The following is a 24,282-nucleotide window of genomic DNA, read 5'->3' as shown; positions in this document are numbered from 1 at the left end:
CATGCCTCATAGACAGGTCATGGTTTGGCATGCACAACGTAAAAATCAAGTTCTAATGCCCAAACACAAAACAGGGATTCCACGTTGTGCTGTTGAAATGCAGCAACATGCGCAGATTTTACTTGCGCTATGCTCTTGCTACTCCGGCAGCTCAAGAATGTGTGTTATACGTATTTTTGAGTAGCATATATTGGTAGTTATCGTGCATCACTGCTACAGTGGCAAACTGGCAGCTCAATCCACATTTACCTTGCAAACATTGCTAGCATTGCTCCAACCATTTGAATTGTGAATTGGCTTAAACTTGCTTTGTGAACAGCACATATTCGATCATCGAAAAGAAATTTGTTTACTTACCTGCGTGTTGTCTCCTATAGGTGATGCTGATGCAGGGTATTTCAGCTTATGCTATGGATCATTGCAATTTCCTCGAGTGTGGAGAAGTTTGTCATCAACATCACCAATGTATGCACCATTCCTAAGCAACAGCATGGCCATGTAGTATATGGTCTGCTATCAATCCAGTCAGGCTTCGATTGTTTTGCGTATATCAGTCTCAGTCAGCATGAAGGTGCCTATGTAAAAATTAAATTATGGGGTTTTACATGCCAAAACCACTTTCTGATTATGAGGCACGCCGTAGTGGTGAGCTCCGGAAATTTCGACCAGCTGGGGTTTTTTAACAGGCCCCTAAATCTAAGTACACGGGTGTTTTCGCATTTCACCCCCATCGAAATGCGGCCGCCGTGGCCGGGATTCGATCCCGTGACCTCGTGCTCAGCAACCCAAAGGTGCCTATGTACTTCGCTTCCTATTTTTGTGCTTCCATGCTGAACATTTCATTTTTCATGGCTTAATGCTATATAAGTGTCATGGCCACTGGGTGTCCAAAAAGAAAATGTGTGCAGCAAGGCCTCTGTTAGATAGATAGTAATAGGTTGGGTTAGGTCATATCAACCTAAAGAAGAGGGCTGGTTACAGGACCACAGAAAGACACAGGTGCACTCTGGTCCTGTAGCCAGCAGTCTGTTTAGAATGCCTTTACTAGCATGATTCAAGTGCACTGAATGCTGTTGCAATGCAGTAAATTGCAGACTGCAACATAGCTTTATATCAAAGGGACTTGCATTAGCTAAAACTACACTTTAACTAATTTGTTTTTATGCCAAGACGTAGGACCTGGTAAAAGCAACGCGAGCAACATTCGACAAAACCATTAAAATTTTTCTAATATGAGCATTTCAAATGTTGTTATACTCAAATATGATTGGTGCATTGCTACAATGTTCCTCAATGTGGTGTGCAACCCACTCAAAGCTTTCACATTTTCATTTGAAACGTGCATGCACGCTCACACAGCAAGACAAGAGCAAGATTACACATTATCCAGATTGGATTATTTAGATGAGTATTCACAGTAGTTGGCGGATAACTCGTTTTTAACAGAACCAAGCGATTTCCCCATGTCAAGTCACTGAACCAACAAACTTGGTCTACTGGCCTTTCACCAGGACTTGCAGAATATAAGCATGAGCCTCCTATTGCATGCATGCAGGCATTTCATGGGATAAGCTTGACGTGCAGTTAATAGGTTGACAAAAGAAAAATGCTACTTCGCAGGTGAATGCAGTGAAACCATAAAATAAGGTGAAATGCAGTACAGAATGGCACAAGACACTACCAGCTACAACACTTCCCACTATCCAAAACTAAATTCTGCATTATTATGTGCCAAAAGCATAGTGGGAAAGCCCCAGATTACACGAGCATTTTCGCATTCCACCCCCATCGGAATGTGGCATTGCGGCTGGTATCGAACTTTCCAATATCCTGGCGATGAGACTAAGAAAACCCAGGTCAATTACATGGCTGCCACTTTCCACAAAGGCTGGCCCAAACTAAGAACCTTGGTTGTCATGTTTTCCATTTTGGAGCAGCACAGGTACAATTCGAGGCACTTCTACAGTTTTGTCACAGTTGGCACACCTGTCCCAACCCCGATTTTTTTTTACTTTAACTGGAAACAGTAAAAAGACAATTCCTAATTTACTGCCTCATAGCATTTTATAGAGTAAACACACAGAAAACTTTCAGTGGCGACAGCTGTAGGTAGGACACTGAAGAAATTATTTTGCATGAATGTACTACACTCTTTATAAAAACTACGAGACTGCTTTTGAGGCTGAATAAGAAGCCAAGGGAACCCACACTTCCTCTGCTATTAGTGTTTACATAAGCACTTCACTATACATTTATGCCATTGACAATCTGTCAACACCATGTGTCTAGAGGCTGCTCATTCACTGTTATTCCCTCACAAGTGTTTTAGCATTTAGTATTGACACTGCCAAACATACAATTCCTACTGCTATTATAAAAATTAGGTGCAGCAATTTCTTCTGGCAGGAGGCAAATGCACCTAGTCTCTGTGCTATAGGCGCTGGCAGGGAGGGCACTGTAGTAAATGCAGCACATACTTTTCATTTGATGTCACCATCACCATAGTTATCAAACACACATCTTAACGAGATGCAGGGACCTACTTTGTCCAAAAAAACCAGCAGTGGGAAACACTTGCATCACCGGATTACGTGTTCAAGGAGGCAGGACAAAGCCGTGGCTGCATGGAGAACACTACTACATGAAATATAGGCAATTTTGCTTTTAAAGTGAAACTCTCTTAGCCTGCTTTCCCAGAGGTTGTCTTTTCCACATGAATAGCAGATAATCGCCTGTTTTCAGAACCCATGAAGTTGGTTTACTCATATCATAGCATGCCATATTTGTTGTGCCAGGGCTCAAGAAGGGCAGCGTTGGAATAATTTGTATAGGCTATCTGCTGTCCCAAGTTTGATAGGAAAGACATTTTCTGCCAATAAAATGAATGTCTCTTGCCTTTTCATTTGATATTTTCTATTTCTGACAGCAAATATTATTGTTACTGATACAATAGTATATAACATTGATGTTTAGTTCATATTACCGACACCTATCCTGTGATTTCTGGTTGATTAAACACCCCATAGCCAGAAATTTAGCAACTTTGTGCGCATTGTCACAGCCGCACTTCAATATTGAAGATAGCAAAAACAGCTTCCGAAAACCATTTAATGAGTACACTTGCATACACAGTAAAATAATCAGATCACTTGCAAACTGAATCACATCGGGCAGCAACAAAATCATCACAATTTGAAATGATCAGTCGCTGGAAGGTTGAAAAATTCAGACCTTGGAGCAAGTGTTATATAAACATTGCTCCTATCCATACAAAAACATTCGAGGACTAGGATTGATACCAATAATGTGTAAAAGAAGCATACTTGAATAGCATGCAATACACTGCATCAAGGCTACCAGAGATTTCTTCTCCATATAGCAAAATGACTGCAAAACTCCGCTTGTTCAGAAGACCACAAAATTCATCTTTACCTTTGCCACAAGTTCCTTTCTCAGAGGCAAAGTAAACCCACATCTTCTGGAGACAATAATAGTAAAATACAAAGGATACATTGCAAGAAACTGTTACAAACTTAAATCGACTCTTAGCACACCTTAACAGTAGCACTGCACCTAAAATCATAGCCATCTAAAGAATAAAACTAAGGTGCACAAAAAGAAAAATGTAAACGGAGTGCAATGAAAACTTTGGTGCAGTGGTAAGTATGCCACATGTAAACAAAAATACATGTATGACTGGATTTCCAAGAAACCAGCTAATTTTTTCCAATCTACTGAACCTACTTCACATACCATGACTGGCACAAGCCAACAAGCATGGCACTTGACACTCCTACTAGAAAACACTGCAGAAACCTTCTACTTCAAGCTTATTACAAAATCTACGTAGTGACTAGACAGCCGATGACCTAACCGAGAACATCCTGATGTGCCTTCAGGAAGTGAGCACTGCACATAGCCGGAATACTTTGGAGTTGTGAACATACAGAACTTGAGACGAAGCACCACGGCACTTGCAATCACATTAGGGGTATTTTTTTTTTTGTTTTGTCTAAATAGCAGCATCCCGCACATGTCACTCATTACCGAATAGGGAACTATGAAAGGCAGCAAATCCATTGAAATAGCAAACAGACTGGGCCACAGTCAAATCAACTTTTAAAGGGAACACCCAACCGGTAAAAATGCCAATAAAGGTACACAGCATTCCTTCAATGTTGTCACGAAAAAGTTGCCAATATCCTATCAGGTCAAACTTTAGGGCCTTAGTATGTCCTGGCTGTAATCAATGAAACAGTGCAAATATGCTTGAATAAACACTTATTACCCCATTTTCCAGTGTTGGTAAATGTTTACTGGAATGCCAGTGTATTTCACAACAAAATTTATTTTCAAGACTTCACAAAATGTGTGTTATAGCTAAGCACTGGATTTCTGCTAAATGAATATTACTTAATTACTGCCCAGCTTCAATTCTACAAATGAACATGCATTCTTGACTGATTTAATTGCAAAGTTAGTGAATTTGTTAATTAGATAAAAATCACTCTACAAATTGTCTTGCAAGTAGTATACACCTCTTCAAGTAATCCAGCAGTGTGACGGGAGTTAAACATCTCCCACAGGACATCAATAAGTGCGTTTCCATTAAAATGTCGCATTTTCATGTTCATAACCTGCACCCCCAATAACAGCCCAGAAAGAAAAAAAAATTCTGTGCATATAACTTACGAAAATAACTGAACACAACGCTAAAATCCTTGCAAAAAGTCTCCATTCACTGACGCACGACTCATACATATCGTATCTTTGGCCAGCACCCTTCCTCCCCCTCTAATACAGAATATTCTGTTGGTGTGAAATACCTAATAACATTCATTACGTGCAGTCCTATTCATGGTCACTTGTGTAGGCTGAGTGAGCTCACAACCTTCGTTAAAGGTCACCGATGAACATGCTTCAGGCTATCCTCCAAACACACATAGCAATAGACTAGTGTTTAGCTCTGAATGTTCTTTCACCAAAAATTTGAAGACCACATGCTGTTTCCACTCCCAGGTCAAGCAGTCCAATGTGATCTTGAACAACAGTGCATGAAAACATCTGAATATGTAAACTTTCACATGCAACATGCTTTTGAGCAAACAGGAAGCGAAACAGAGGGGCCCATTTTTTTGTTAGTCACAACCATATGAAGACAACAGATAATGAGGCCATAGAAAGCATAGAGGAACTTATTGTTTTTAAGTGTTGTGGGCTCCCACCGGTGGCAAGTTGTTTTTTCGTCCACTTTCATTTACCTTTACCTAATCTAATTCGTAACATTATCATTTCTACACTTCAATTGAAAAAAAAAAAAAGTTCCCCTACGCTTTCTTTAGCCTCATTATCTGTTGACTTCATAGACTTTTGAATAGTTAGTTAGATAACTCAAACATGCTCATCAGGGGTAATATCTGCATAATTTCGAATCCCTTCTTTACAATCTAAATGCTGCAAAAATGACATGACAGTAACTAATAATTGGCATAAATAATAATTGACATAAATCTTTGCAACTTAGTCTACACACATCAAAATGCACAATGATGATAAAATTTTTCAATTAATATGAATGTTAAAGGAGTTGTCTTCTCAAGCTGCCTAACAGCAACATTTTCTCACTCATCTTACGCTGTACAATGCATGAAATAAACTCAAATACTACATTATCGAGCCTATGCTCTCAGCATTATGAAAACGAGGAACTATGATATGACTTAAAACTACTCCATCGAATAACAGAAAACTATTCATGTCTAAGAGCAACACATAATCAGGCACTGGTCACTTGACCTTTCCATAAGATCACTTTGCCCACTAATTAAGTTTCAACGAGTGTCGCAGCTAGCTTAAAAGCACAACCAAGGCACATCAAATTTCCTGAATAGAATCAAGACACGTGATGCAAGGAACCAGGTGTACCCAAATACTGCAGTATAATTTTTTAACATTGCACCCAATGTTAACAAGACTCCAAAAACAGAAACCCTGATGCAACAAAACACCTGCGTGCTTAGGACGTTCATATAAATTCAAAAGGTAAATGGTGCTAAATGTAAACACAATTAAGAAATGCTTCCGAGAGGAACTGAGTAATTCAAGGTGCTTTTGGTAAAAAGCAGCATATGGTAAAAATGTCTACACAGTGTTTCAACAATCCAAAAAGTACGAAGAACTATAAAATAAAAACAGTTTGCTTTAACTTGTGTAAAGGCCAGGCAATGTTCCCTGTACACCAAGCTATAGTTACGTATGACAAAACACTTGCTACCACATACCCTGATCAAGTACTAGCATATGCCAGTCGCTATGGCTTTAAAAATTTATATGGCATGGTCTACACTGAAAACACCAAAAATACACCAGTCCTTTTACCATGCTTCTCTAAGGCATGGTAAATGAAGAGGAAATGTTGATCAACTGAGAAGCTGGTCTGGTAGTCATTGCAAAACAAGTCATACAGTGTTTTTATCACTGTGAGCAGCAAAAAGACTTATTTCACATCTATATATGAAACTTAACAAAAGGCGAGAAAAAACTGAAAGGTCAAAAAGTAGGAACTAATGCTACCAATACCATAACTGGAGTAGTTGATAAGGGAGGGGAGTTGGTACAACCAACTCCCCTCTACTGGAAGACACACCCACAGGAAGGCGAGACAAAGACAAGCGCTTGTCTCTCCTTTCTGGGGGTGTCACTGGTTGTATCAGTTATGCAAGACCAACTAGCCCAACAGTTAGTGCACCATAACTAGGGTTCGGCATTTTTGGTTTAAAGTAGGGGAAAATGAGGAGGGGGGGGTGAATACAGCAAGTTCATTTTTTTGAAAAGCGAAGCTTTCTTTGACTCTCCGCTGCTGCTGCTGTGGTCTTGCACACCGCTAATGCCGGCCGCATCAAGACGTGGTTGAGACGTGGCCATGTCACAAAAACATTAAAGGCATGCGCTGTCGGTGTTTTGTTTCATGACATTTGTTTATGAGCTGTCATTCTCAAAATTGTGAGGAATAACTTTGTGAAGAACGTAAGACAAGGTATGCACCATATGGAGGGCCAGCGTGGTTGTGGTTCAGAATGACTATTTGCCAAGCGATGCCCGCGGCGTCCAACACCAGTTTTTCTGTGACACGGGGCCCTTAACGTTATCACATTAGTACACGACAGAAGCGTGGCGCAAAGTAAAGACGACCAGAGGAGCTTGTGTCAACATTTATGCTACGTCGCATGTGCACAATGCCCTCTGGACGCCGTGTGACCCCCACAAATGGCAGTGCAGGAGCTGCTGCACTTGTCTCCATGCTCACCCGCAACAGCAACGATAGTAGAGGGAGGAGGTGGAGAGAATGTTAGCAAGGAAATAGAGAGAGAGAGGAGGCAGTTTCGCGACCTGCAACGCTACAACCCAGAATGGCACCGAAGCGTGCACTTAGTGCTGAGGAGACGAAGGCTCGCATAAAGTGTCGAGCGGAGCAAGAACAACAAACACAAGCATAGCAGGCAAGGTAACATGTCACATCACGTCACGACTGTCCTATGCCATCAATATATCACCACCAAATAATGTCAATGAACACAAACAGAAGACAAAACTTCGCGTTGTCTGCTGCGTAGGATCTGCATATTTTTCTTTCGAATTCGGTTGCAATTAAAAAGAGCCAAGGAAAGCAAATTCATTAGCGTTAAGACGATAATCAGCATACAGCTGTGAGCCTACCACCCAAGCAATCATTACTTTCTTTTCTTAATTGCATCCGTTTTGCCTGCCATTAATTTCTGTTTGTAGTGTTCACTGTGGTGCACTAGTAGTTGTCCTTAACCACTTTGCTGTCATCCTAAGAATACTATAGGAAAAACTGCGACTAGAGTGTTTATGAGCCACTAGTATGGCAGCAAAGAAAGTAAAGAAACAGTGGGCAGCACATGGATTTGTTTGAACTTCTTTCCTCAAGTTAAGAACACATCTTAAAGCTAATTTATAACTACAAAGATGATGCATTGCAAGGATAAGTTTCACCTCGCCTCCCATTTCACAACTTGACAGTTTTGAAACATGTAAGAACATTTGTTTAGTATGCCAAAAATAATTACCCAAGGTGAATGTTGCTTCTCAAACATCACCTAGATTTAGTGATGTGCTCATAATTTTTATGCAATGGAAATAAACTGATAAAGTGAATTAGTTGTGTACATATAACACTTAACTGCTCCACAGAAATGTCACAAGGCTTGCACATAAGAGAAATGGGCTACAAAAATAAGAAGCCACAAAATGCTTTCGAAGTCATGAGAAACTGTACAAAAACCCATGTACTACCCACAATTTAGCTACCACTGCCTCAGCCATATATGGTTGACGCAGCCGAATTCTTAAAAGCGTAAAAACCAAAAATAAAGGGCCCTGTGCGAGACATTACGAAGCCCGGCACGCAGAACCTTACCATACATAACATTATAATTTAAAAGCATACACCATAGGCACAGACTTGTCTTTTCGTCTATGTGCTACGCTTCACCTGTATACATTCCTTTAACTTTTTTTCCACAAGTGTAGTTCACAGTGTTGAACACCCACAAAAAGCGCCTTTTAGACAGAATTGAGGTTTAGGTAAGTTTTTTTTTACTGAACTATTAGGGAAAAAAAAGCAGTAAAATGCTTACAGCTTATAGCCTGTGCCTCACTTTTACAAGGTTTCAAATGTGTCTTTTGTTCACAGCAGTTCTTCAGTGGCCACTGGATGCCACTGGCAAGTCAGTCATTCTCAAAAGCACTATACGTTATCTGCTGGCAGCAAAGTATGTCAAACAAGATTTTTGCTTTTTCATTTTTTGACATTCTTCCACTTTTAGTAACTCTAAAACACCACGCAGGGCATGGCCTGTGTCAAACATGACATCTGTCAAGCCCAGAAGATATCACAAGCACATGCTCAGGCTTCTTGGCAGAAGACTTGATTCAGCTGCTGTGTAACTCGAATAAAGGTTGTGCGACGAGTAAGCTCCTTGAGCCGGCCAGCCCCTGTGTAGGTGCAAGCTGAACGCAGACCACCCAGGATGTCGAGCACTGTCGCTTGGACCTGACCACGATATGGCACCTGCACAGTCTTGCCCTCCGATGCCCTGCGTCAAAAGGTAATGCAAGCCAGCCATTGTTTACTACAACATGGTACTTCAAACAATTGTTAACTGTAGAATTGATGATGCAAGAGAACAGTGTACAATGAATAAAGATCACAGCAGGCTTTAAGGAAACTCAGACTAGCAGGAATCAATTATTGGTCAGTCACAGCCACACTGTACTTTCTAAAAGATAGTGAAAACAAAACATAAACAGGGCAAATGCTGACATGATTAATGCCTCAACAATTCACTAATAAGAACAAAGATGTCCCAGTATACAAGAAGCACTAACCCACTCAATGTAAACACAGGAAATGCCAGTTAAAAAAACATAGGAGAAACGTTTCACGATACCTAAAGTCATTTCCTTGTTGCTTCATTACTTGCCACCAGCTTGGTTAGGTGACATAGTAACGTTTATAAGTGGAAACTTATTTACAGTTGAATCTTTAAAGAACCCTCACCAGGTTTGGGCAATAGACCCCTGACACTCGGGCAAAAGTAAAGTCCTTTGCAGTAAACCCTTTTGTTACTCTGAAAGACCCTTTGCAGAAAGGAGTTGCACCGATGACACACGGCACTGCCCCAATTTCGATAGGTGGTTCCTCAGATGAATGCAAAAAAAAAAAAAAAAAAAAAAAAGGACGCTGCTTGTTAGAACAGCAAGAGAGAAAACATTTAAGAAAAGCTGCGTATGTCGATTGCATTTAAGCAATTGTAGAACCTAAAAACTTTTTTTTCCACCATTGATGGCTTGTAATGTGCATATTCGCTAATTTTCATGTGTTTGCGTTCTTAGAAGCAATTGAAATTGGCCTAGCAACTATGGACAGTCAGTGTTTTGCTGTGCATGCTGCTTATTATGGTGCTGCCATGTACTGCTTGAGTTTCTGCCATCCTTTTTCATGTCTGTGTTGCAATACGAGTGACATGATGCGAGCATTTGAGAGTATAGCTAGAGTAAAACTTCACTGTTCGACAAATTGCATTACCACTAAGAATTAAAACATTTTCGCAAGGTAAAAAAAAAATACTTATGGGGCACCGTAGTTTTGCGACAGGTTTCCTTCTATTGACGAGTTGTGCACGCTGTATGCGAGAGTACGCCATTTCTGCTCGAAAAGTAGATGCGCGATCTGCTTTCCAGCAAAGGAACTTTGCCGTAAGGGAGATGCTCCATCATGTGTCACTGTGCTTGAACACCTTTCCGGTAGATGTCCCTTTACCTAAAGGGCTTCAGAGTGCTCATGTGTCAGGGGTATTATAAACAGACAAGCGCGGTGTGTAGATCACGAGCTAACAAGTACATAACAGCTAAAATTTCAAACAAAAGCCAGCATGCCCTTCCTCTTGAGGGAGAGTCAAGGTCGCACAAAACCGCCTCTACGTCAGCTGTTGAAGTCAGTCCGCAGTACCAGCGTGTGTGATGGGGATCACTGCTCCTGCAATGGGTGATAGTGAGCAGCTATGAGTAAGGCTCGGTGTGACGCTCCCTTGGGTGTTGTTGCCGCTGACACTGGTGGTACGACTTCCCTGCAATGAAGGGCCACTCTCTTCGTTGGTGGAATGAAAGCGTGAGAAGAAAAACGTAGTGCCGTGCAAGATGGGCTGCGTGGCCACAGTCCACAGTCCAGATATGAAGCCAGAATAGCACACATCGTCTGTAGGAAAACAAAGCGCTGCATGAGCGGAGGTCTGTCTGCAGTGGCTGCTGTGAATTGCACTCGTGCATCACCCACGCGGTGCCTCTCGCAATCTCCCGATTAGAGAGGCAGATGCACCACATTTCACTCCATTTGGAACATGCCACATGAGACAGATTGCACGTGCCAGCCAATATGTCACAAAATGGAAACACATATAGAGCTGCACTAAAATTTTGCATCAAGGAGTATCGTATCGTCAGCGAACTTTTTTCACCTGCACCTCCCATTATGCCTATGTAGTCTCAAAAGTAACATTCACCTATGGTGCATGAGGAAAGCCTAGTAGGCAGAATGTTTTTAACTACAAATTACTGTTGTTCAGCTGTGTCAGCCTACATATTTTAATATACACACACAATGTGCAGCAGTCCCATTAGCAACTAGTGCTTATCTTGATTGAACTCAGTGACAGTAAAATGCAGCATTTACAGCTCAGGCCAGTCCTATGATGTTAATGTCATGTCAGCTTTTTTTACAAGCTAAAAGAGCGTCAGCATCATTCAGAAATATGCCAAACCCTTAAGGTGACAAAGAATTTGAGCATTCCAAGCACACAAAATGTTCAGCAAAGAACATTTAAGGTTGTACCTATATTCAGCAACACCTCCGTGGTATTTTTCCATGGCAGTGGCTGAACTCATGCCATAAAACATCTTGTACTTCTTGCCATCTTTCTCGATCACCTCTCCACCACACTCATCATGGCCTGCCAACATGCCACCCAGCATGACGAAGTCAGCACCTGCTCCAAACGCCTTGCTCACATCACCGGGACAAGTGCAGCCCCCATCCTGAAAGCATAAGAGCACCAAATTTACAAGTGCAGCATTCTGTGTCACCAGCGTTATTCAAAACTTCTAACAATGCAGCATCAGCACCTGCTGTATGAAGAGGCAGGGTGTGCAATCAATTTGCCTACATTTATTGATTCTTACGAACGTGCTGATTTAGAAAAGAATGTATTTCAGAGCAGGGCTGGGCAAAGATACTTTGCGATTATATCACGATACTGTCAGGTAGTAGAGACGGTAAAGAACACAGTAGCAATGCTGTGAATGACGAAACTAACTTTTATTGGGTGAGCCTGTGGCCACAAAAACAGGCTACACTCAAAGCACAACGATAGCGGCAAACACAGTCGGCGATCAGCGAAATCTGATCTGCGGGGCAAGCGCGTTGACTTTTATACAAGAGTCATTGAAGCTTCCAGAATAACTGCTGGTGCCCGTGTGTCTTCCAGAAAGTTTTATACAATTCGCGTCGCACATACAAGCAATCAGATTACACAAGGTTCAGTGACAACAGCCAGCGGACAGAAACATCGACAACATTTGAGAAACTTCCGATACATGCAGGCACAACCTGCACTGAGTGATAACATTACTTAGATGGTGAAATGCGGTCACAAAATAAAGATAAACACATGTCAATACAATACAAGACACTTTGGCAATAAGTATTTGAGATACAGATATAACATCTCAAAATGTTTGTCTTTCTTGCTCAAAATATAATTTTTCATTCTGAAACAGTTTATTGGGGTTGCTTTAACTGCTTAACATGAAAGCTCTTTATACGCTGCACTATCAGCAGGTTTTGCTTGTTGCTTTTGTAACTGATGGGAGTTGCTGCTGGGAGGCAAAAGGGAAACTTCGACAACGACACTATAGCAGCATCAGAATTTGAGCAAAAGACGTCACACACATTGGTGTACACAGCAGATTACGGTGGCTACGAGCAAGTGTCATGGCATCAAAGCAACTAAATACGAAAAATTCAAGAAAACAAAAGGTTGGCTGCATGCAGACATTTGTGCGCTTGTTTTTGTCAGGACCATGCAAGCGCCACCACATGACTGCTCCACCAATAGGGATGCGCAAACCTCATTGCCTGCCATAGCTGGGCAGCTCTGGTGGAAAGAAGAATGTCGCTGCCTTTAGTTTTATTCAGGTGGCTTAGTGGCAGCAGTATCAGCTTGAGAAGCGGAGTTCAGCCAACGTTTATATTTTCGCACGGTGATGTTGCGATAGCCAGTATCTTGTATCTTAAGATACACGATACATTCTTTCATGTATCAGAAATAAAAATACTGGTACACGTCTTGCCAGACATATGATACAGATACAAGATGCTCAAAGAGTATTCGAGATAGTATCTAAGATACATGCATCTTCGATACTGCCCAGCACTATTTCAGAATGCATAGTGGATTTTCCTCTGGACAAACATACTGAATTGTCTAAACCATATTGCCTGTTGTGCACCATTTGTGTTTTTCCATTTCTTTTTTCTTTTTTTTTAATGCAGGTAATGCCCAAATCACAACCCAATTACATCGGGTAGCAGTGGTGGAGTGGAACAGTGACACTACACTACTGCTCTGAAACATACTGACCAAGCCTGGTTTTGTACATACCCAACAAATCTTCACTGCATAACTATGATGAATATGCTGCAGTACCCCACAAGAATTTGTACAATACTCTAATCACCACTTTTTTAAAGATTTTGCTCACACATTTTAAAATAGTAAATTCTCATTTTACTAAAGAGTACAGACTGGCGAAGTGGTTTCACGACGCAAAGACAATCCATATTGCCAACTATATGAACCCAATCTTACTCTGCAATAACATTTCTAGCTTTGTCACGCCATTCACTTTTGCACCTTTGTTTACTTTTCTCTGCAAGAATTTGCACAGTATTTCTCATGGAAAAAAATATCTGCGGATGTGCATGGAGATTGTCGCTGCTCACATCCACAAAAAATGTTTTGCTGAATATAACTTGGCTGAGACACTGTGCTTTCTTTATTGAAAGCAGCCATCTTTCTCGGCAGTTTATTAGCTTCACTGTGAACTGAGACCACCAGCACCACTGGACTGGTTGGATATTGAAGGTAGTTCGAGCTGCCAGATTAAATGACCAATGAAAGTGCATGTGCAAGTAGGCACAAAAGTTGTAGACGACAATTACTAAACTCTGGCTTCTGAAAGGTTACAAAAAGATCACTATCACAAAAACCTATGCACCAATTCAAATCCAGATTTTCTGACTGCATCTTGCCTATCAATGAAAGATGAAATAACCTACAAAATAAACATGGCAAAGTTTCTCTTCAACAAAACGAATTCATAATTATCAATTATGCATATAGAGGAAGTAGAAGTAATAAAAAGAAAAGGCATTTGTCAGCCAGCTGAACAGACAAGTACTCTGCTCTCAAGTGTAACATATTAAGACTCAAGTTATATTCGTCTAAGTACTAACGCTACAAAAGAGCATATCCACAATGGGAATAAAACTGGCAATGGTACTTCAAGTTAGGCTTTGAAATATTTTTCAGGATGGGCATCACAGATACAACCATGACAATTTCGCAAGTGAACACAATCCCAGTTGAGAAGAAGCATGACTTCAGTTTACCGAGAACTAAACTTAAAGGGATCCTGAACCACCCCTCGGACTTGGTGAAAAAAACAGTCTGCGGATAGGACGCACTGCTGTGAACATCTCAGCCAAATTTTGCAGTCATGCATGGCGCATGGAGCTCATAAGAGGAGTGCGAAGTCACCTTTCTCTCAAAAGCTTTCTTTTCAAACAAAGCCTTCTTCTCACTTGTTTCAAAGCTTAGCATGCGCTGCTGTGAACATCTCAGGCAAATTTTGCAGTCGCACGTGGCACATGGAGCTCACAAGAGGAGCGCAAAGCCACCTTTTTCTGAAACGCTTTCTTTTCAAACAAAGCTTTCTTCTCACTTGTTTCAAAGCTTAGCATGCGCTGCTGTGAACATCTCAGGCAAATTTTGCAGTCGCACGTGGCACATGGAGCTCATAAGAGGAGAGCGAAGTCACCTTTCTCTCAAACGCTTTCTTTTCAAACAAAGCTTTCTTCGCACTTGTTTCAAAGCTTAGCATGCGCTGCTGTGAACATCTCAGTCAAATTTTGCAGTCGTGCGTGGCACATGGAGCTCACAAGAGGAGCACGAAGTCCACCTTTTTCTCAAACGCTCTCTTTTGTTCGAACAAAGCCTTCTCCTCACCTGTTTCAAAGCTGCCATATTTCATCATTTAGCAGTTTCCCATAGACGGCTGTGATTGGCCGATAGCTGATGATAGCTCAAGAAGGCTGTTTGGACCAGTGATCTTCTTCCTACTGTTACTTTATATATTTATTGATGTAGTTTACTAAAGGCTGAAGTAAGCAAAAATCTGCATTTCAAATTTTGAGAAGAATTATGTACTTCTGTAAGAAGCCAACTATTGTCTGCTTATGGTCGGCCATGGCCACCCCTGTGCAGGAATGAAAATTTGGCCACACTGCTTCTCAATGCCTCGCTAATTTCTATTAGTTTTTAACACTCAACTAGCCCCAAACCACGTGTAACTTACGATCAGACGACATGTATGCTTGTAAACACACACTTGCTCCTGGCTAGACGGCTTTGCAGACATCACTTCATATAGAGCAATTGACAGCGCTTCAAAATGCGCAATTTGGACGTGGCTACTGTCCACCTGTCAAGCTGGTGCAGGACTAAGCCGGTCCACATCACGTAGCATGGCCAGACTGACTGGAGCACATGAGCTTGAGCGCGCACTCCAGCCCTGTCGTGCACATAGCAAACATTCTACAGTTGCATGTAGCTGCATCTGCGGCATAGTGTAGATACCTTGGCTGCCACGCGGCACTGCGACAAGCCAACTCACTACAGCTCGCTGAAGACAACCTCGTGCTCCAAGTGGTCTCTGTGGGTGAAGCAGCTCCAGGCGCGTGGTGAGCAGGCCCAAGCGCCAACATCCGGCTGGAAAGGTCATCTGCTTGTCGCGTTGCACACCTTCGAAATGTGTTGCCATTTTGGTCGAAGTTCGTTACATTAGGAATCCTTTCAACGCAAGTCTGCAGCGTAGCATCCATTGCTTACCCGGTGTGGGCGCTGCTGACGTATTGGCACTGTAACATTTGGCGTATTAGCCAAAGAGCGGAGGCCACGGTCATTGTGGTATCGAAGTCAAAAGACATTCCACAGAGTCAACGAGGTACCAAGACATTGACAAATTCGGCATTCCTATAAGAGGGCGCGTCTCTCTTCTGCCCAAGTGGCCTGCCCGTGAAGTCACTGTGAAGCTGTTTTGGAGGCGCGCATTAGTCAAGGTGTGGGCTAATTATGCATATTCTGCAAGCTGCCTAAGTTGAAAAAAAATTATGGGGTTTTACGTGCCAAAACCACTTTCTGATTATGAGGCACGCCGTAGTGGAGGACTCCGGAAATTTTGACCACCTGGGGTTCTTTAACGTGCACCTAAATCGAAGTACACGGGTGTTTTCGCATTTCGCCCCCATCGAAATGCGGCCGCCGTGGCCGGGATTCGATCCCGCGACCTCGTGCTCAGCAGCCCAACACCATAGCCACTGAGCAACCACGGCGGGTGCTGCCTAAGTTGCAATAGTGAGGGAGCACTGCAAAAGAGATCAAAGGAGACCTTTAATTGCCAAGAAATCTTCTTCTGCTGAGTGCACTGAAGTAGTTTTTGCTGCAAAGTATTTCAGAAATAGTCTATTTTAACAAATGCATCTCTCAACCTAGATAAAAAGCGTTTCAGGGCCCCTTTAAAAAGGTGCACCTATATTATAATGCAAAATTCTAAATTTGTAGGCGCCTATAAATGGCTGGAAATTTCACGTTCCACCCATGTTTTCTACCCAACCTGAATGGCAAACTCTCTTAACTCATCGCCTATCTAACACTGCCTTGCCACTACGTGAACTAATGCAACCATTGGCATATGCCAATGGTTGCAAGTAGCTCCACACAAGCTGGCATCGAGGAACACCTTTGGTTTTGCTGCGAGAAGTCACCATCCCAAACCAACAAAAATGCAATGCTGCAATAAAGGGCCCCAATGCACTGCCACACCTTTACACGAGTTCCTTTGGAGGCTAGGCATGTCTCCGCATCGTGAGAGCCTGGTGACGAATTTTAATGTCTTGTCACTTATGCAAATGCTTTCCTTTCGACTGCATGTGGTGCAACTGTGTTAAAATCCGCTTGGTTTAGAGCCCCGACCGATTGCTACACAAAAAATGAAAGTGAGTGAAAAGCTTACGGCTTGCACTATATTTGTAACGCATGTATATTTCCAATTTTCTGGAATGGTGGAACACATTGACAGCATTAAAGAATTGGTGCTAAGAACACAAAGCACACAGGATTAGAGCTACACATATATGCATCAACACAATCTGTGAGTATTTGTATCAAAAATATGCATGTGCAAATAATCAAGCTTTTGAATATGAACAGAATATTCTTTGCTATTCGATTCAAGAATTCACCATTAGCATTTGTTGAATATTTGTTTCTGTTCAAATAAAAGTATGACAACACTTATTGTAGTCTACTGGCAGAAAGACCGATGCAACTAAGGACTGCTCCAAATGGTTCTGCAGCAAGAGAGCCGTAGTTGATGCACAGAAACAGTTCTTGAGCGAATGCATGCGAAACTTAACTTTTGGTCAATAATTTTCAGTCAAACAAGAATTCCTTGCTTTTATACAGACTACACATCTGTTGCCTAATTAGACAAAACAATGTATTATTTGGTTAGTCTCACCATGTTTGCATCCCGTTAAAATGATGTGTGGTTCTGTAGTATACTACACTTAGCTCCTTCAACAAACACAGCACCTAAGTGTATCTGGTGACACACTGTTCCCTTGTTTTATTACTGTCTGTTATAGCACACCAGACAACCGAAAGCAGCTCCTTATCATTTACAATCTTGTAAACTGAACAGACGTCCAGTAGTGAACATTACACGTATGTGTCAAATAACGCAAATTACTTTTTTTTTTCCACCGAATTACCTCCTTGAAAACTTTATATTCTACTTTCTATAGAAATCAGGAAGTATTCAGAATTTTACTGTTGTTTTTCTCCAACATTTGTATTCAATTCAATTAGAAAATTTTACTATTCAAACACTCCTTATGAAAAAGAATAGCACATTCTTGAATATGAGACAGATGTATAAGCAATATACTTTTACGAACCTAAACGTATCACTGAAGAATCTAATGAATGTATAAAAAATATGAGCAGGAAATAGCTGAAAGCATTACCACAAGATGGTGTTTACTAGGACACACAATTGAAGCAAGTGACTAGTACCAACGAGGCAAGTATAAAAAGGGTGACATCCTCGCACATATCAAGGTGCCTCAATAGCAGTGGCCAATATACTTTGTGATGCTACCAGCACTGATTTCAATTACTGGATACAAGATTTCTCAGCCAAATGTCCAGAAGCAGTTGATGTGAAGCTGCTAGAGAGAACAAGGTGAAAGGGCTTTGTCAATGAATGTCTTTAAAGACAGCAAACCTCTCTTGTTGGAGAATATATTTGGAAAATCACACACAGACATCTCAGTAATCAGAAAAAGGGCAGGGGTGGTAGAGACATACAATCCAATGCATGCACTATACATGAAGGGCAAAATCTGCATTTGCATTTCACATTTGCAATGCATTCAGCCACCTCCTGCATGTGCACCATGTTATCCTTCAGTGTTTGGATGGCTGACATTTTACGGCAGTCCAAGCATCTAGCCTTTGCCACCTACATCAATGGGTTGTACGCACTTGCAGCTGTAGAATACTAAGCCTAACTAGCAAATAAAAATGTTTGGCCCCTTGCCATTACATTTTCTATATCACACATTTGTGCGTTAAATAACATTCAGTATAGATAGAGCAGTTTCATATAAAGATCTTAAATTTCGGCATTTTTTTATAAGTAATGACACTGTCTGCAAGAGCAAATCATTTTTCAAACAAAGCAGCAAACTTCACCCACCGAAATTATGTGGCCATCAAGGCCATGAGCTGCGTCAGAACATTCAATGACTGCACTGAGTTGTGGGTAGCCTACGCCAGTCTTCTTGCGAGTGGTGCAGACAGAGCCTGGTCCAATGCCAACTTTAATTATATCTGCTCCGGAAAGAAGAAGCTCCTCAACCATTTCCCCAGTGACAACATTACCGGCCTGAAAGAAAGGTGTCTAAAATCACAAAACTCTGTCAAAATGAAACTAGGTGATAAACATCTACAACAGGAACCTTGAACAAGAAAGAAAAAAAAAAGAAAACCCACACACAAGTAAGAACTCTCTCTCCTAACTTCTGTTTATGTAAAAGGAAGTCTGGCAAGCTCTGCAAAATGCTGATAACTCTGATGATGCCTATTTCATAGTTTCTTCCCCCCCTAATTAAGTCAAAGGTAATGCACAAAAAGTCACTTTATTGTCATGCAATCAAACCATGAAGTAGAATAATGTGTGTGTAATGAATGTGAGATTACAGTTAAATCATTGAGTTTAAACTATAACATGCTCAAAAAGCTCTACAGGCCCTTTAAAGAGTTTTTGAAGCTTATAATAAGATGGTGCTGCTTTCCCTTACCACCACTTAAAGTTACAGCACATGCTTCCACAAGGAGCAAAAACTGTGCCAAGGTCAACGATATTGCACACCAAATGAACCGCGATTGTGAGAACAGTGACAGGCTTGAAAGAGGCAGCTCTACCTAAAGCCAGTAGTAAGTACACCCTTGAGCAATAGCATATGGACTACGGGAGCGCGTGCCAACCAAACTGCATGAACCCGCCATCTTCTGGCATGGTACATGTGCGTCCCATCATACCTGCCGGCACGTCATATTGCCGTTCTTAACGAGGTATGCTACTCATCGTCTAAACGTTTTACAGGCAGCCGCCTGCGCCACTTCCACTGCTCCGTCACATTTTCACCACTGTTTCAATGAGTGACTGCGACGAAGCTGGCTTGCAAATCCGTCACACATCTCATTTCATTGGTTATTGTGTGGCCTACTGCCTACTCTACCACCTTCTGGTGACTTGAGCTGAATATCTCGCTTCTTACTGTCTACAATATTAGCTGCTGCTTATTGAAGCATGGTTTTCCAATCAGTGTTCTTTATTGAGCAAAAATAGTGCAACAGTTTATCGACATTTTATTCTATGGAAGAAGCAGCAGCAAATATTGGAAGAGCTTTCAATAACATAATGTTGCAGTAAGAAGCAAGGCATTCAGGCTGAGTCATCAAAATGCACGAGAGCAGGCTATAGGCTGCACAAAAACCGAAGAAACTGCAATGCACGGCGGACGCGCGAGCTAGCTTTGCTGCACCCAATCAATGAAATGGAAGTGGAGGTATGACGGAGCAGAGGAAGCGGCACAGGCAGCTGCTCGATGAACATTTAGTCAGCAAGGAACATACATCATCAAGGGAAGCAACATGACGTGCTGTCAGATATGATGAGATGCACATGTGCACCAGTGCTCGAGTGGCACTATCAACTGCAGGTGCAGCACCGGAGGGTGCAACATCTATGCAGTTTGGCATGTGCTCCCGTGGTCCATATACTTTTGCTCATGGGTGTACATATTTGACCTGCTTTATCCGGGACACTGAGACATGTTTGATTGCAAAGCAAGCAGACCTCAGTGATGGGAGTTGCTGAATTCTTCACCACAGGTCGATATATCCAATCAAACCTTGCCATGTGCAAGGCGAATCACAGTCCCACATCAACCCGTGACTATGTGCTTACTGCGCCCACCAGAGGCAGACGTCAAAGGGGCAACACATGGTGATGTGCAGAGGCATACATGTTTGCCCATGTCAACTATATCAGAAATGCCAGAAGGGGCTTGGTCACGGTTCGTACGGAGCATTTGACGCAAAATTCAAGGACAATTAAAGGATTTCTAGGATGCTGAAGACCAAAATTCAAGGAGGTTGAAACTAACTTCAGACATACACATAAATTAAAAATATTCAGATCTTAGCTGCAATTCTTTACATAACAGCCACTGAATCATATGAACGCTTCAAGCTCTTCAGATGGTTTTTCAAAGTTCACTTTCCCACTCTAAAGATGTCAATCATCTTGTGGCACACCACACTTCACTCAATGAGGATTAATAGTGTCCGGCTTCACTGAAAGATACTCATCACATTAGAGCCAAATGGCTAAAACTTACTTTCTTCCAGGCATTTCTAGAGCCCAGGCCTCAAAAACACAGCCGTGATGGCTGCAATGTCAACAAAGTAGCAAAACATCAAAAATGGTGATAAGGTTTGGTCGCTTGATCTGGCTGCGTCTATAGCCCCACGATGGCAGTGGCAATTTGAACAAGCCTGTCATCAGTGGCTGTAGACATTCAAGACTACAATCACTTAGCAGAACTCTCACAAGAGAGTATATAGGATCTTTTCCCTACAGAGTGTCCACATCGTGGAGCCAATGCGGAGTTTGTTACTTTAGATTGTCAGAAGTCACTCCCAACTCGTTTTCAACGAAACCAAGGAGTGCATTTATTTTCAAGAAGTTTTAAGGGCCTTAGAAAATGTTTTTCCAAATTCAATGGTTTTCAAGGGTTTCATGGGGGTCTACAAACATGCTTGCTGGTGCACACCAAACAGAAGTCGCAATTTCTGGCAGCAATACTGACAAGACACCCCAAAAAATTAGGTAACCACTCGGAAGTGCAAGTACATTTCAAACCTTTCAACTTGTAAACTTTATTATTCACACTTTATTAATAATAATTTACTTTTAGCCACAGTACACAAGCAGCAGAAAACTTGGAACAGCAAAGACTAAAAAGCAACACATTGTTTCTTAGGTCACAGTCATTTTCTCAAAGACATTAATGCTGCCAATTTCACCTGCTTAGGAACTTTTCCGTATAAACACATTCAAAGCAAGTAGCCCTCTGGTTACAGTGTACTAGAATAGGGGCAGTGTGTTCAGACGGCGGAGCGCGCCACGCACTGCTTTGAAGCCGGGAGCGTAGACAGGTCCTGGATGTATGCGGCGGCGCTGCAGTCGCACGGGCTGTACGGATGCGTTCTCCATGTGTTGGGCCCAGTTCCTCTGAAGGACTCTGAAGGTGCTTGCTCTGAAGGAATTGCTCGAGTTTCTGTCTCCTTGGGAGTCACATGCAAAAGGATTGCCATTTGTTGGGCGTGTTGGTAAACTGACGTGGAAAGTATATTTAGCGCCAACGAACAAGGACAGAAGAAAGACGACACCACAATGCGCTAACGTCAACAACTTGATTTTCAGGAAACACCCGTCTATTTATCTGTGCATGGATTAAATAGGTGGGTGTTTCCTGAAAATCAAGTTGTTGAAGTTAGCGCATTGTAATGTCGCCTCCATTCTGTCCTTGTTCTCTGGCGCTAAATATGCTTTCCAATGCAAAAGGACTTTGAGGCTTCTTGAGCCAGTCGACGGCAGATGGGCTCCGTGTGATATTGTGTAGCACTTTGGCTCTGTTAGAATACTTGGAAGGAGAGGGTTTTAAATACCTATTGACATCTAGACTAAGCCAATATAAGTTGTAAAACTTCTTGTGAGGTAGTCGTGCGGATACAACGATCACCCAACGCCGTCTCAATTTTTGATTGCTGTGAATTGCCTTTTTATACCTTGGCGAAGGCAATGCAAACAGGGAACACAGAGGTCAGTAAAGATTTCGTATCGCTACTTCACTCACCTGATAATTCTGACAAGGAAGGGGACGTTGCGTAACTTGACGAGTTTAGTTGAAGCTGGAAATCTAACGCTAGTAGAGTAGGGCTAAACAGTACTCCGGCAGAGCACCGGGCTTATGTGGAGAAAAGGAGCGATGACCGCCTCATCCATTATATATGGCAGGGTATGTCCAGCAGAAATTTTTTACTCGCAACAAATGTGAGGACTGCCGCTCTCTTCTTTTGCAGAACTCTAGTGTCAGGAGCAGAGTCTCAAAATTCACAAATTTGTGACAGGGGAGGATAGCTGTATTCCTCCAAGTTGCTTTTCGAAGCACTATAGAAACTTGAGGGAATATATTTACAACCTTCTTCAGCAAAGAGGAGCTTTGCAGCGACAGCATACTTGACGTCATGATTCTAGTGAAAGCTTTAAATTTAATTTGCTATGCCACAGGCTTCAAATTACATGCTGATGATTTCACATCAGCAGTTCTGCGTTTTTATGTCCTAACAAGGCTGCACTTTTATGGTAAAGGTCTTAATCAGTGAATAGAAGCACGATGAAAAAAGAAATTGCACTTTAAAGTTCGCTGGTGCAACATATGTATGCTGACCCTTCTGGTTTTTATCTGAATTCAAAACTTTTTCTGGTGCATTCAAAAAGCTAATTTTGTGAATATAATTAAGAAATGAATTAAGGAATTCATTTGCGTATATTAATTCCGCTGTAGGTCTCCATTGTTTGGGATGGAATGTACTCGCACTGTTTTTGTGTGTGTGTGTGTGTTTTGGCATACTGTGTGTAGTTTTGCGGAGATCCCTTTTACTTGGCGCCTTTCCTACCTGTTCGATTCCTTTCATAGAAATGTAGGATGTCGGTGTGTCTGATACTCGCACATGAGCCTGACGTTCGGGTGCACTTCATGATGTAAATAACAAAATTCACGAATAAACTGTGCAAATGTAGTTGCGGGGTGTTCGCGAAACAGAATGAAAGAACGGGGGACAAATGTTTATCGCGAAAGAAGGTAAATGCCAAGCAGGGAAGCTCTTTGGCTTTGGGTTATGTACGAACATGTTGTTTTGCCTTCTACAGGAGCGGCTGAGGAACTAAGCGCTTGACGTTGGGTCGCGGATGCTGCGGTCGCTTTTTTATGAATGCGAACCACAAAAGAAAATTTGTGCACCTGGAATCGGAGTTGGTTATAATCAATTCGATGTCCTTTACTACGGCATTATTTCCAGCCGAGTTTTCCGTTCGAATAATTTCTGGTTACGTGGCAGCGTGGCTCAAAACAAGTTTAACGGCTTTACGACACTACTTCGGTCTCTGCAAAACCTTTGCTGTCAGGTTAATAAATCCGTCTAATGGGCGTTGAGATGCGCTAGGAATGCACATATAACTTATCTATTTTGTGAAGTGAGTTTCGGGGATGCATCTATACATCCGCCGAGCATTTGTACCATCTTTATTTGACTGCGACAGAAAATGATTATCAAAATATCAACATGCAGCGCTGGCGCTGCGCCGTACGATCCGTACAGCCCATGTTCCTACAGCGCCATCTCGTGCTATCTACATGAAGCGCCTCAGCGGCGAGCGCTTTCTGAACACACTGCCCCTATTCTAGTACACTGTACTCTGGTGTTTTTTTGCCATCAGAAGACTTCCAATGGAAGGTTTGGAGACCAATGTGTGAAACTGTCATGAACAATTTTTTTTTTTTTTCGAAAACTTGACACAACAGTTGTAGAATGGTAAAACGAGACCAAACTTGTAAAACCTTACAGAAAATTCAGGAGAGTTGGCATGCATGCTATTGTGACATGCTATTCTGACAAAGAGACGAGGGTGATACCTGGTAGTCACTGCAGAGTAGGGCTTTCGTAT

At 41.9% G+C, this 24,282-nt stretch overlaps 1 protein-coding gene across 2 annotated transcripts in view; it reads right to left on the bottom strand.

Annotated features, from left to right (window-relative positions):
• Positions 1 to 3,088: 3,088 nt before the first annotated feature.
• Positions 3,089 to 24,282, bottom strand: part of LOC126547219 (GMP reductase 2-like) — a 41,756-nt gene continuing 20,562 nt past the window's right edge. For both annotated transcript variants that reach the window (XM_050195115.3, XM_050195117.3), the window contains 3 exons: positions 18,682 to 18,870; positions 11,414 to 11,616; positions 3,089 to 9,119 (listed from right to left, as the gene is read on the bottom strand). In XM_050195115.3, the coding sequence (XP_050051072.1) occupies positions 8,930 to 9,119; positions 11,414 to 11,616; positions 18,682 to 18,870 (582 nt within the window). In that variant the 3' untranslated portion in view covers positions 3,089 to 8,929. The remainder of the gene's footprint in view (positions 9,120 to 11,413; positions 11,617 to 18,681; positions 18,871 to 24,282) is intronic.

This window comes from Dermacentor andersoni, chromosome 1, assembly GCF_023375885.2.
Source record: "Dermacentor andersoni chromosome 1, qqDerAnde1_hic_scaffold, whole genome shotgun sequence".
NCBI classification, from domain to species: Eukaryota; Metazoa; Arthropoda; class Arachnida; order Ixodida; family Ixodidae; genus Dermacentor; species Dermacentor andersoni.
This window is presented reverse-complemented; position numbering and strand designations above follow the sequence as displayed.